Genomic DNA, 14066 nt, shown 5'->3' with positions numbered 1-14066 from the left:
GACATCTTCTGCATTCATTATCGCCCTACCCAACTTTGCATCATCAGCGAACAAATGAACTGTTCCACTTAGATCCTTCCCTATATCGTTAATGAACAGATTAAACAGGAGTGGTCCAGGAACAGAACCCTGCGGCACACCACTAGTCACAGGCCGTCTTTCGGACTCCACTCCTGAATAAACTACTCTTTGATATCTCTCCATCAACCACCCACCTATCCATCTCACCAACCCTATATCCATTCCTACATGTTGTAGCTTACGGATTAGAATTCCATGTGGTATCCTGTCAAACGCTTTTGCCAGGTCCAGCAGTATCACCGTAAACCCATTTCCCTTATCCAGTTCTGCTGTCACCTTGTTATAAAACTTGAGCAAGTTACTGAGGCATGATCTACCCTTCACAAAGCCATGCTGTCCCCTGTACAGTATCTCATTTTCATCAATCCATTCTTGTATTTTTCCCTTGACTACTTTTTCCAAGACCTTGACAATGACTCCTGATATGCTGATCGGTCGGTAATTTTCCACCATAGTCTTGGATCCTCCTTTATGCAGTGAAACTATTTTCCTCTCTTTCAACGTCTTCGGGACTAAACCAGACCTAAGACTCAGATTAAACAACATGGTCAAGGGCACTGATAATTCCTTAGCTGCTTCACGCAAGACCCGTGCCGGTATACCATCCAATCCCACAGATGTATTCACATTAAGGTTCTGTAATAGACTATTCATCTCCACTTCATTCATCACAATTCCCGTATAAACTAATGGTTCCTTCATTTTATCAATGTCACCACCTGGATGATATACTTTTGCAAAGTGCGCACTCAGTAACTCCACTATATCGACTGGTTCAGTGACCTCCTTACCATCGTCATTCCTTAAAATCATTTTGCCATGTACAGTTTTTTTTCTTGCTTGCAGCATATTGAAAGAACTGTTTGGGGTTCTCTTTTGCTTGCATCATAATCGGCTTTTGCTGTTTTTACCACACTCGTTACCCTTCTGGCCTGCACTTTATACCGTTCGTGTGTGTGCAGGTCACCCCTTTCTTTAAATTCCCTCCACAGTTGTTTCTTTTTTTGCAGCTCAAGCTTAATGGTGTTATTCATCCATTTAACCCCTACTTGTTTTACTATTCGGACCTTAGGTATACAATCAGCCATAACCTCCTGTAAATGCTCCTTGACCACTTCCCATGCACTATTGACGTCCAGCCCTTGCAGTTGTACATGCCATGGCACTGATCCAAGCAATCTCCTAAGCTTGTCAAACTTGCCAGCACAGTAATTCCACATATACCCTGTCTTAGTCAAAAATTCCACACCTTTAGTCACCTTTCAGGTCAAGACCTTATGATCACTCTCACCAATAGGTGGCAATATGGTCATATTCATTACAGTCAAATTGTGAGATGCTATTACCAGGTCAAGCACTCTCACACCCCTAGTATTTTCAATTACATGCTGTCTCAGATAGTTATCCCTTAATAATTGAATAAAATCCATTTCCTTCCTCACATGTGTCCTCTCCTCCTTCCAATCAATGTTACCATAGTTGAAATCCCCCATAATAATTACCCTCCTCCCACTCATTTCATCAATTTGTTTATGCGTACTATCTCCACCATCTATTCCATCACCTGGTCTACAGCAGCACCCAACTGTATATTTTATTCTGCCAGTCTCAATCTCACACCAAATAGCCTCAAATGAGCTCCTTTCACTATCCTGCAATACAACTTCAATTCTCCTTGGCTGCAGTTCATCAACTATCATCAATAACACCCCTCCCCCCATTTTATTCTCTCTGTCCCTCCTAAACACACTATAACCTACACATTCTATCCCGCTAACTATATCATCTTCCGTCAGCCATGTTTCACTAATGCCAATAACCTGTGGCCAGGAAGAGCCAATCAAGGCCAAAAATTCTTGCTTCTTGTTCCTAATACTCCTGGCATTAGTATACATGAAATGGTGATCCCTTTGTCCCACCCCTATCTTGATGCGTTATTCTAAATGTCCCATTCCCATTTTTTGTCTTTAGTGCTGGCTCAGTTACATTATATTCATTTTTACACTCAACTGTCTCACTGAAGTTTGCATATCCACCCCCCCCCTCCTTGGTAGTTCTAGTTTCCCTGGTTCTGCACATCCATTTTCACTTCATTCAGCAACACTTTTTCCAGTGTCTGCACACCAAGTCCATTCAAATGCAGGCCATCCATCTTGTATAAGTCCTTTCGCCCATCAAACTCATTCCACACCACACCGTCTGCATAACCTGCGCATAATGTCGTTTGCGATTATGGCTCTCCTCCTAAACTCCTCTCTGTCATACCGCGGCAACAGACTCACCATTTTAACTCTGTCACTCTTTTCTTTCGCTACCTTTAACAATACTTTCAAGTCCTCTCTCATAAAAAATTTATCACCTTTCAATTCATTCGTACCTGCCACAATTATTAATTCTTTCACCCTCTGTTTTTGCACTCTAATACTGTCACTTACATCCTTAAATTTCGCACCCGGTAAGTACGATTTAGTGATACTCCCATCTATCACTCCTCTTAATAACAAGTCACCATACAACACTCTTTCCTTCATTTCAGAAACTTTCCCACTCTTACGCTGTTTATTTACGTTAGCCGAATCACTCTGGAAAGAGTTTTGAAGGTGCTCTAATTGCCCTGCGCATTTTGTATCACTCCACGCAACCTAGCGATCTCACTTCCTACAAATAATTCCTCATTTTTTTTATCATTCAAACCATTTTCTCTTTCTGTATAGTTGCTCTCACTCTTTCTTAGATCAGCACTCACATTGCCATCTTGTACATTGCAATTCCCAATCAAGCCACTATTTTCACTCTCATTCTGGCTTTCTTCAACCATAACTGTCTCGCAACCTGACACATACTTCAACTCCTCACTTTGCTTACACTTTCTGCACATTCTCCCACAACTATCACTTTCAATCCAAACTCCAGCCTCATTCAGGAATGAATACATTCCACACACATCACATTGGACAAATTCTTTCACATTATAGTTTTTGAACAATGGCGTCGTATTTCTGGACGCCATTATCTTACGTCGCATTGCCGCCATATTCAAATCTATTAAACATATCGTTAAATACTGAATTAAATAACGGAATTCACACCAGATACAACAAACTACCAAAATTAGACAATATTACGTTATGATGTTAACCTATATTCCAATTTTCATTCAAAATTGTACTTAGCTTTCGGGAGCTCTGAAAATATGACCGACCGTCTGGCCCTCTAGCGACCAATCCCCAATTTTGCAAATTAGAACAAATGGAGATGGATATGACACTGGTTATATAGATATGAGGGTGACTGATGGACAGATACCAAAAAGTGGTATATGGAGGGACAGAAAAAGAAAACATGTGACAAGTGGTGTGTCACAAGGTTCCATGCTAGGCTCACTAGATAAATGATTTAGGAAATAATGTGAAAGGTAATACTGAGCTGTTTGCTGATGATGCAAAATTGGGTAGAGTAATTAAAAAAGTGATGTGTGAGATTGCAGAATGACTTAAACAGGCTGTCAAGTACGGGCAAAAATAATGGTATCAGTCTAATGTAGACAATTGTAAAGTAATGCATTTTGGGATAAATTGATTATAAGCTGTGCACCACACTAATGGAAATGTGCTCTGGGAAATAGATGAGGGGTAAGGATTTGATGGTGGTATAAATGAATAGTGAAAGTTTAAAGAGCATATTGTAAGGTTACTGAGGTAGCTCATAGGATTACTTAGTTATTGAAGAACACACAAGTATAGATAAGGAAGTTTCCATTCCTCTTTATAAGGCCTTTACACATCCACATCTAAATTACTGTGCTCAGGTCTGGTCATGGGTTTTTTGGGTAATGAGGAAATGGCAGAGAGGATCCAGAGGTAAGTGTCCTGTGGAATGCTCTCTATGAGGAAAGATGGAGGATTTGTAGGTTGCTAAAGTTGGATGATAGCTGAAAAAGAAGGTACATTCAGCAGTTGACTAGAGGGGGGGGGGACAGAACAAGAGATCATCCCTAGAAGTTAAGTATAGGTGTGAGGACTAGATTTTCTGCTTGGAAAGTGATCAATGAATGAATGAATGGAATAGGCTGCCAGAGTCAGTTGCAAAATGCTTAGTCTGTTAATGAGCTTAAGGAGAGGTATGATAGATATTAGGTGGATAGTTTGGATCTCCCATGATGAGTCTTCAAACCCGATGGAGGTGCCTGTATAATAACAGAACCTCAGTGGATTAACTATTTGTGTTCACAGCAAACCAGAGTTTTGATAGTGCTACACCTTTTGGGAAGGATGAAGACAAGCAGTAGTATCAATGTATCTTCCTGTGTTGGTTTCCTTTCTGTAGACAGAAAACTGAATGCTATAGCACCTCCATAGTGCAATTGGAAGAATGACAGTGCATTGCACCCTTTGATAAGAAAAGGCCTAAGTTCGATTCTTGTTGTGACGAGAGGAATATTTATGTGTGTTTTTTCAACTGAAGGTGAATTAGTCGATCTCATACGGAGGTAACAGGGTTTTTTCTCCAGAAACTCAGGTTTTATTTTTCATTCCACATACAGACAAATTGGCCTTGAGAAAATATGCTATTTACAGACAAAAAAATACTAGTGGGGGTAATGGGCAGTAGATAGCATTGGTGTAGATGATTATGGTAGTTGTGGTTCCCTGTAGTGGTGGGATGTAGGTTAGGTGCCCTCCCCAATGAGACTGTGGACTCCTTGGATGTGTCACGTAATAATAATATCATCTGGCTGTCTCAGGAGATGCAAATCTAAAACGGATAGCTATTAATATGATGGCTTGAGTTAATTTTTTGAAGAGAAAATGGAAATCACACAAGGAAGAGTTCCAAACTGCAAAAATGTCATTCTCATAATGGGACCACACAGACAAACAAAAAAAAAATGTATTCAAAATGTTACTCAAAATGCTCCACATGTGATAGTTACTAAGGTAGAAGAGATTGGAAAATCCATTGCAGTTATTTGAATTTGTTAACAGTTTTTTTTTCTGGGTGAAAAATAAGTGCTGTTAATAACAAACTCATAGGATGTTGTATTCTGTCAAATGCAAGTCTAGCAAATATTAGTGTAATCATTACTGTTATCTAACTCAAGTGTTACTGTTGAAATTCAGTGAGTAAATTACTGAGACAGGACTTCAATTCACAAAGCCATGTTATTCTTCATAGAGTATCATATTCCTATTAATACATTTCTGAATTCTGGTCGTAACTAACTTTTCCAACGTCTTAATTACAACTTCTGAAATATTAACTGTTCTGTAATTTTCTACCTCTGCCATAAAGCCTCCTTTATGTAAAGGGGCTATCTTGGCATTTTTCCTTAGGACTACCAATGCAGTCTATTAGGATGGCATTTCTCTTGTACATTTCTGTAACACACATGCTGATATCTCATCCAATCCCACAGATATATTCACTATATTTAGTATCCCTGTCAAACCAGCATGTGAAATGTTTTTGCTTGGATAATGTATAAAGTGATCATTCAGTAATTCAACTTCTTTTGCTTCTGTTGTCTACCTATCTTCAAGTTCCAGTAAATGTATTCTTTCATAACCATTCTTCCTTTTACTCACCACATGATGCAAGAAATCTGAGATTTCCTTTGGCCAGCCTGGCTGATTTTCTCTCATAATGTGATTGTCTTTTTCACCATGGAAGTCACTCTTGTTGCTTATGCTCATGAGATTACTGATGAACATAGAAAATAAATATCAAGAGGGTGGTAAGATATTCTGGAGTAATGGAGGAAAGAGTGCTGTAAAAGGAGTTAGGGATGATAAAGCTGACCTGAAAACGGGAGAAAAAGATATCCTTGAAGTATGGAGTAATTACTTTGAAAATTTGCTAAATGAAACAAGCAATGATAGCACAGTGGTAAAAAACACTGACCAGGCATGCAGTCAGGAATACATATCCATACTTGAAGTAGAAAAAGCCATCAAAAGCTTGAAAGGTGTAAAGGCAGCAGGAGTAGATGATATTCGACCGCTGAAGTATGGTGGTATAAAAGTCTTACAGTGGCTGCACTGCATAGATCAGAATGCTTGGACAGAGGGACGAATTCCAGACGATTGGAGTAGAGCTCTCATAGCACCCATATATAAAAAGGGAAATAAAACTGAATGTGAGAATTACAGAGGTATATCCCTACTGAGTGTTCCTGGTAAGATATATGCAAGTATACTTGAGAAACGGTTGAGAAGAATTGTGGAAGAAAAGCTTTGTGAAGAACAAGTTGGATTCAGGTCAAATAGAGGCTGTCAGGATCAGATCTTCACTTTACGACAAATAGTGGAGAAATCATGGGAATATAACAAAGATCTGTATTTAAGTTTTGTCGATTTGGAAAAGGCATATGACAAGGTGCCAAGAGAGAAGCTATTCAATACGCTACAGTTATATGGTGTCAATGGAGCATTATATCAAGCAATACTTAGTCTTTATTTGAGTTGTAAGTCAGCAGTTAGAATTGAAGGAAGTACAGGAAGATGGTTTAATGTTAAATCTGCTGTGAGACAAGGATGTACATTATCCCCTCTGTTATTCATTATCTATATGGATCATATTATGAAGGAAAGTGGTATTAAACATGATATCAAAATTGGAAATGTTAATTTCAGCTCTCTGCTTTATGCGGACGATGTTATACTGCTAAATAAATCCGCTACAAGTCTGAAAGATTCTCTGACTAAATTGAATAACTGTTGTAATAGACATGGTATGAAGGTCAGCAATAAAAAGACAAAGACAATGTCTTTTTATTGCTGGTATGAACTTGACATTGTCAGCATCCAGGAATGCGTTAGCAGAACTAATCTCAGGTGGTATGGTGATTAAACAGAATGGGCGAGGAAAGATTAGCAAAACAAGTGTTCTCTGCCAAGTTGGCAGGAAAACTACCCAGAGGAAGACCAAGATATAGGTGGATTGATACGTTACAAAGTGCCTTAGACCAGCGCTTCCAAAACTGTGGGCCGCAGCCCCCTTGGGGGCCGTAGGTTTTGTTGAGGGGAGGCCGTGAAATAATGAAAACAAATTGAAAATGTTTTAAGACTAAGTAATTTTTTTTTTATCTTAAAAGAAATGTATTTAATTTTTATTATTTTTTATATTTTAATGGAAAAAAATCAAACATTGGTGCGGATTCACAAATTTTGCTTCCTGCGTATTTCGGCGCTTAATGAATATTAGTAAATATATGCTTATTTATGTAAGTTTCATTTCAAAGCAGAAATCTGAATTGCATTTTCAAATATTTCACCTGATATTGACTTTTTGTGTAGCAGTATTGAAACACAAAATTAATAACAATTATTGTTATTAATCTTCTTTTATGTTTTTAATTCTTTCTTTATTAATCGTTTTACGTTTCATGTGCTTGTACTGCAAATGTACAATAACAATATATTTATCTATACAAAAATATGAGATAATGTGCCATGTAAAATGTGTATGTAAGATGCTGAAAATGTAATACTTGCATTTGATTTTTGCAATATTTGCTGTGTATGTTTTGTATTGAATATAAATACAATAAATATTATAATAATACATGTCTATATTACGATTTTTTTTCCTAGGGGGCTGTGAAATATTTTAATTTTTCAAAAGGGGGGGATGACATCCAGAAGTTTGGGAAGAACTGCCTTAGACGATAGAAATATAAGATCTGATAATGTTAGAGTCTTGACAAATAACAGACTGATTTGGAGGAAAATTGTAGATAGGAAGTTAGTAATGATGTAAATTTTTCTTGTAGTACTATCATATCCTGTACACCCCTTGAGGGCACATGGCAGGAATTTGATGATGTTTCTGAACCATATAACAGAGTGGGAGTGGCCATTACTTTATAAAATTTTAGCTCAGATTTTCATCTTGTTTTTTTATTCAGTGTCCTTTTAATTGTTCCACAGATTTTCTGAAATTTCTTTATTTTTTTCACCTATATCTTTATCTTTTAGATATGTTATTATGAAACCTAAATAATTAAACTGTGTCATCTGTTCTATTATTTTATTTTCTATAAATATTTTTGATCTAACATGATCCCAAACTTTAAATGCCACGACATTTGTTTTCTTTTGTGAACTTTTTAAATTGTATTGTTTCGCTTATTTTGTAAATATTTTAAGGGCATCTTCATCATCTTGTAATATAATCTGATCATCTGTATACAGCACTGTATTGATAACAGTTCTTCGGGTTAACTGGATACCTTGTTTTATTGTTGTTTTCCATATTTTAATAATCTGATCAATATATGTATCGAACAGAGTGTTGGAGATAAGCTACATCCCTGTCTGACACCCTGATTTATTTCAATCGCTTATGTTAATTTATTATCTAACTCTAATTGTATTTTTGTATCTTTATATTATCTTTGTATAGCTTGTACCAAAAGTAATGGATATCCTTGTTTTTTTTTCATTGTATTCCATAGTTTTTTCTCTGTGTATTTATCAAAAGCTTTTTCATAATCTATGAAGGCCATATGAGTCTCTAAAATTAAATTGTCATTTTTTAATAATTTGTTTTAGCACATAAATATTGTCTACACATGAGCTTCCATGTCTGAAACCATTTTGTTCTTCTAAGAGTAGAGTGTTTGCAATATTTCTAAGTCTTTTGTTCAGGATTTTATCTGTAAATTTTGTAACCTGTATTTAATAACCTTATTCCTCTGTAATTTCCACAATCATCTCTGTCTGCTTTCTTAAATATAGACGTAAGATTTTAACCAACAGTTATTTATTAATTTTAAGAATCTGTGATGTAAATATTCTCTGTCATATTTTCAAAAGGTGCAGTGCACCGGTTAGGCAAAAAAGCATTGTGTGACACTATCCTTTATACAAAATCACACCTAGAATAGTTTTCCAGCAAAGAAATTGTTACTTTTGATACAGTGCATGGACCAGTTCATCAAAATTAGCCCATGGAATTTTATGAAATTTCATATTTTAATGGAAGATGGCCAAATAATGGGGTAGCTGGATAGACCATACCTTATTCTATTTACATGCTACAGAAGATATAATTCCAACAGATTCTCATCTTCTGGATTTATAATAACTTTCTATCATGTGACTGGATATCCTTCCTCTACTCCTTGACCTCCTCTACAGAAAAGTTATATTAATGCAGTCACTAATTTGTCAAAATGAGCAGTTCTTTCTTCCAGTCCATCCTCACACACATAGCAGTATAAAATTTAGAGGTTCAAAAGACACCAAATATGAATAACTGGACATAACAAAGGAGACAATTCCCAACCCTCCAAGAAATGAGCAAAAATATTGGGAAATTGTTCCACACAAGGTACCTGTAAAAACATGAAAGCAGCTTACCTCCATTATATCTTTTAGAACTGGAGTCCAACGAGACATCTGATAAGTCTGCTCCGTGATACGTTCTTTTCTTGGCACCTGATATATTTTTTTTCGGCCACTCTATGTAAGTAGCAAGAAAGTAATGGCAAAGGGGATTTTAGTTTGCAAACCTTCAGCAGATAAGTAAAATCAAAAAATAAAATCACTGCTAATTAATTATACATTAATTCAAGAATTATAAAATCATATTACCCAGATGTTGCTCACCTTAATTATTCAAAGTGGTTTTGTTTCACCGTTTTATATGCAGCTATTCAGTAATGAAATCAAAACGCTTACTGATAAAATTAGATAATATTTAAATGTTAAATATATATATAGTATCTGAACAAATACTGTAGTAAACAATACAGGACAAATATTATAAAATCAATACAAGATTAAGGGTATAAAAATAGATAGCTGGAAAGATTTGCTAGATTACAAACTTTTTGTTTTTTATAATTAACTGCAATAATCAACATTCAAACATCTGTTATACTACAGAAAAAGTTTAACAAGTCTTCCTTTCTAGATATCTCAATAATGTCTTCCAAATGGTGACTTTTTTTTTACAATACACAGAAAACCTACTCAACACTGGTAAATATATTCATAAAGTTTCTCAACCCCCTTCTATCAGTATGGTATTAAAATTACAGCCATCGATCTCTGTTCTAATGAGGCATCTGTCACAGATGAACTTGACACACACACAGGGTATTTTTTCTAACTATTTTTAGAAAAAATGAAAGAATTCTGAAAAAATATAATCTGTTTGAAGAACATAAGTTCAAATATGAGAGGCTCTTTCTAGAATCTACAGATGTCCTTAAGAACCAACCTAATTTAAATAAGTATGGATGCGTTAAACTTCCCAAAATATGGGAAACAGTAATTTTTTGGCATCCTGAGTTACAGCCTGGTGAGAGATGAATTTCACTGCCCGGTATGAGAACACCACCCTGTTTATTGCCTGAAGTGGCTTGAAAAGCGTCTTTGTTTGGTCTCCTGAGTGGAGTTTCCAGCCTATATAAAAATAAATAGGTTTACAACATTTCATGGGTAATAGTCACATAAATAAAACACCAAGGCTTCCTACTAGTGCCCTCAGAAGGATGTCATTCTCAACTACTGGCATCATTACCTAGAAGACCACACTTTAGTCTACTAATAACTAAATACTTAAGGAATTGACAGCGTACACTAGAAATATAAATTAAATCAACTTCAATATATACTTTCCGATATTTCGGCAACGTCACGTTGCCATCTTCATGGGACCTTAAGATAAAGACACATGCACACAAGTACTACATAACAGCAAAGGAGAAATGAAGCTAGGAAGCTACCGTTTTCTTAAAGTCCTGATGGTGCCCCCTGGTGGCTATATCAGGTGTTCTTGGCCTTTGGGCTGAAGTTCTTCTGATATATGTTTCCCAAATTTGGGGCAGTCTCATGCATCCAAATTTGTTGAGGTCTGGCATGTTTCTAAGGGCTGAGGCTGATTCCATGAATATTCTTTCATATTTGAAATTGCTGCAGTGTATTACTGTGGCTTTCTTCCACCTTATTCTGTGGCGAGTATCCAGAGCATGATCTGCAAGTCCAGAGTGGCTGTATTGGTGAAATCGGATGTAGTCCTTGTGTTCTGAGAGTCTGATATTTGCTGTCCTGCCTGTTTGGCCAAAGTAGGACAATTTACAGCTGCAAGGAACCTGGTATACACCAGGTAGGTCTAGGGGAAGTGGTTGGTCTTTAGTGGAGCGGATAAGGGATGCCAGTTTTCTATATGGTCTGTAACAAGAGGTCAAGTCATGTTTTTTTTAGGATTTTGTTTATCTTTTCCGAGGTGCCTCGGATGTAGGGAATGGTGATGGATTTAGAGTAATCTTTTTTGTGAAGGGGGGGGGGGGGGGGAGGTTGGTTGTGGATAACTGGTTTTAGTATTTTTTAGATTTTTTTTTGGGGGGGGGGTTGCCATTTGCCGAGAAAGTGTTAAGGATTTGATTTAGTTCAGTAGTTAGGGCTTGGTCATTTGAACAGATTAGTTTTGCCTTGTTGAATAGTGTCTTAATAACTCCATACTGTTGTGAGGTGGGGGTGCGATTGTTGGTGAATGTATCTGCCTGTATGGGTGGGTTTCTATAAACTTAGGAAACCAAGGCTCCATCAGGTTGGCAGGTGACTAGTGTATCTAGGAAGGGGAGGCTATTGTTTTTCTCTTTTTCCAGGGTGAACTTGATTCTAGGGTGTTGGTTGTTTAAGTGTGTTAAGAAGGAAAGGAGTATATCTGGGCCATGTGGCTAAATAGCGAACACATCATCAGCGTAGTGAAGCCATGTAGTAGGTTTTTGTGGGACAGAGTTTAAGGTTTCAAAAGTCTCTGTAAAGAAGTTGACCAAGGGTGGGGAAATTGGTGAACCCATGGCTGTACCCTCTATCTGTTTGTAGAATTTTTCCTGCCAAATGAAATAGCCTGAGTTCATTATGAACTGAAATAGGGCTGAGATATCTGAAGAAAAATTTAGCTTGGATTAGCTCTTAGGTTTCTTTGAGGGGGACATTTGTGAATAAGGAGGAGATGTCAAAACCGACCATTATATCATTATGCTGGAGTGTAAGGTTTTCTATACTGGCTTTGAAGTGGGCTGAGTTTTTTATGTGATGGTGTGTTGCCAGTATAGTGCAAGAGCGCTTTGGCTAAATATTTAGCTAGTTTGTAAGTGGGGGAATCAATGTCATCCACTATGGGACGTAATGGCACATTTTCTTTATGTATTTTTGGGAGCCCATATATGGGAGGGGGTAGAAGATCACTTCTTGGCCTGTGGAGATTACTAACAGACTAAAACCATATAACTCTAGACCCCCCCCTCCCGTATATATGGGCTCCCAAAAATACATTAAAAAAATGTGCCATTACGTCCCATAGTAGATGGTATTGATTCTCTCGCTTACAAACTAGCTAAATATTTAGCCAAAAACTCAGCCCACTTCAAAGCCAGTAAAGAAAACCTTACACTCCAACATAATGATATAATGGTCGGTTTCGACATCTCCTCCTTATTCACAAATGTCCCCTTCAAAGAAACCTTAGAGCTAATCCAAGCTAAATTTCCTCCCGATATCTCAGCCCTATTTCAGTTCACAATGAACTCAGGCTATTTCGTTTGGCAGGAAAAATTCTACAAACAGATAGAGGGGACAGCCATGGGTTCACCACTTTCCCCACCCTTAGCCAACTTCTTTATGGGGACTTTTGAAGAGAAAGCCTTAAACTCTGCCCCACAAAAACCTACCACATGGCTTCACTACATTGATGATGTGTTTGCTATTTGACCACAAGGCCCGGATATACTCCTCTCCTTCTTAACACACTTAAACAACCAACACCCTAGAATCAAGTTCACCCTGGAAAAAGAGAAAAACAATAGCCTCCCCTTACTAAACACATTAGTAACCTGCCAACCTGATGGAACCTTGGTTTTCTCAGTTTATAGAAAACCCACCCATACAGGCAGATACATTCACCCCCCCCCCAACAATATGGAGTTATTAAGACACTATTCAACAGGGCAAAACTAATCTGTTCAAATGACCAAGCCCTAACTACTGAACTAAATCACATCCTTAACACTTTCTCAGCCAATGGCTCCCCCCCCCCAAAAAAAATATTAAAACCAGTTATCCACAACCCCCCCCCTTTCACAAAAAAGATTAACGTATATTATCACATATAATGCAAATTACAAATTTTGTTTAAAAAGTAGCCCTAAAGTAGTCCACGAATAATGCGATCTGTTAATCTTGTTCCATAATATTATAAATAATACAATAAGAATTAACAAAAGACATATTTATTTTAAAACAAAATGTCAAAATCCTTTAAATTCTTCTTCATCTTTTGAGTCGTCAAACATTTCATTTATAAATTCATCTGTAGGGATTGCGTCATCAGTGTAGCAGTTGTCATCATCGTCTTCATGCTCTCCAATTTGTTGTGCATCATCCTCACTTTCGTATATGACTTGATCTTCGGATCTATCCATTGAATTACTTATTCCACATTTAAGAAATGAGCGTTGAATCATTTCAGATGGTATCAAATCCCATGCTTCTTTAACCCAGCTGGTGACTAGGGTGATCTCAGGCTTCTGAAAATTCCCACCCTTTGTCATCTTCACCAAACCAGATGACATCCATTCTCTCCATTTTTCATGTAAGTGATCTTTAAATGGCTTATTCAAGCTGACATCAAGTGGCTGCAAAACGGAAGTACAGACCTATCAGTCATACCACCCAGTATGACTGATAGGTCTGTATGTAGCTCAAGTGCGTTCTCTTTGCTTGCCTCTGTTAAATGCGCCCGGAACATATCCTAGACTAGCATGCTTTGTTGACGTAACAAGCTACCTGGACGTATGTTCCATACTTGATCCAGCCACAACTGTACACCTTCTTCATCCATCCAACCTTTCTGATTGGCGCGAACAATTACACCTAGTGGAAATTTCATATGCTTCAGAATTTTCTTCCTTTTAAATATCACTGTTGGCTTTAATTTGGTTCCGTCTGCCATGCATGCTAGAACAATGGTAA

The 14066-nt window shown here is 37.3% G+C and overlaps 1 protein-coding gene across 1 annotated transcript in view; it reads right to left on the bottom strand.

Annotated features, from left to right (window-relative positions):
- The window catches only part of LOC150092375 (protein ROP-like), a 255485-nt gene that overhangs the window by 45133 nt on the left and 196286 nt on the right, over positions 1-14066 (bottom strand). The window contains exon 12 of the mRNA XM_090414916.1: positions 9444-9545. Coding sequence (XP_090271042.1) covers positions 9444-9545 — 102 coding nt within the window. The remainder of the gene's footprint in view (positions 1-9443; positions 9546-14066) is intronic.

This window comes from Typopeltis vanoorti, chromosome 26 (assembly GCF_054136105.1).
Source record: "Typopeltis vanoorti isolate ZY-2024b chromosome 26, IOZ_Tvanoo_1.0, whole genome shotgun sequence".
Taxonomy (NCBI): Eukaryota; Metazoa; Arthropoda; class Arachnida; order Uropygi; family Thelyphonidae; genus Typopeltis; species Typopeltis vanoorti.
This window is presented reverse-complemented; position numbering and strand designations above follow the sequence as displayed.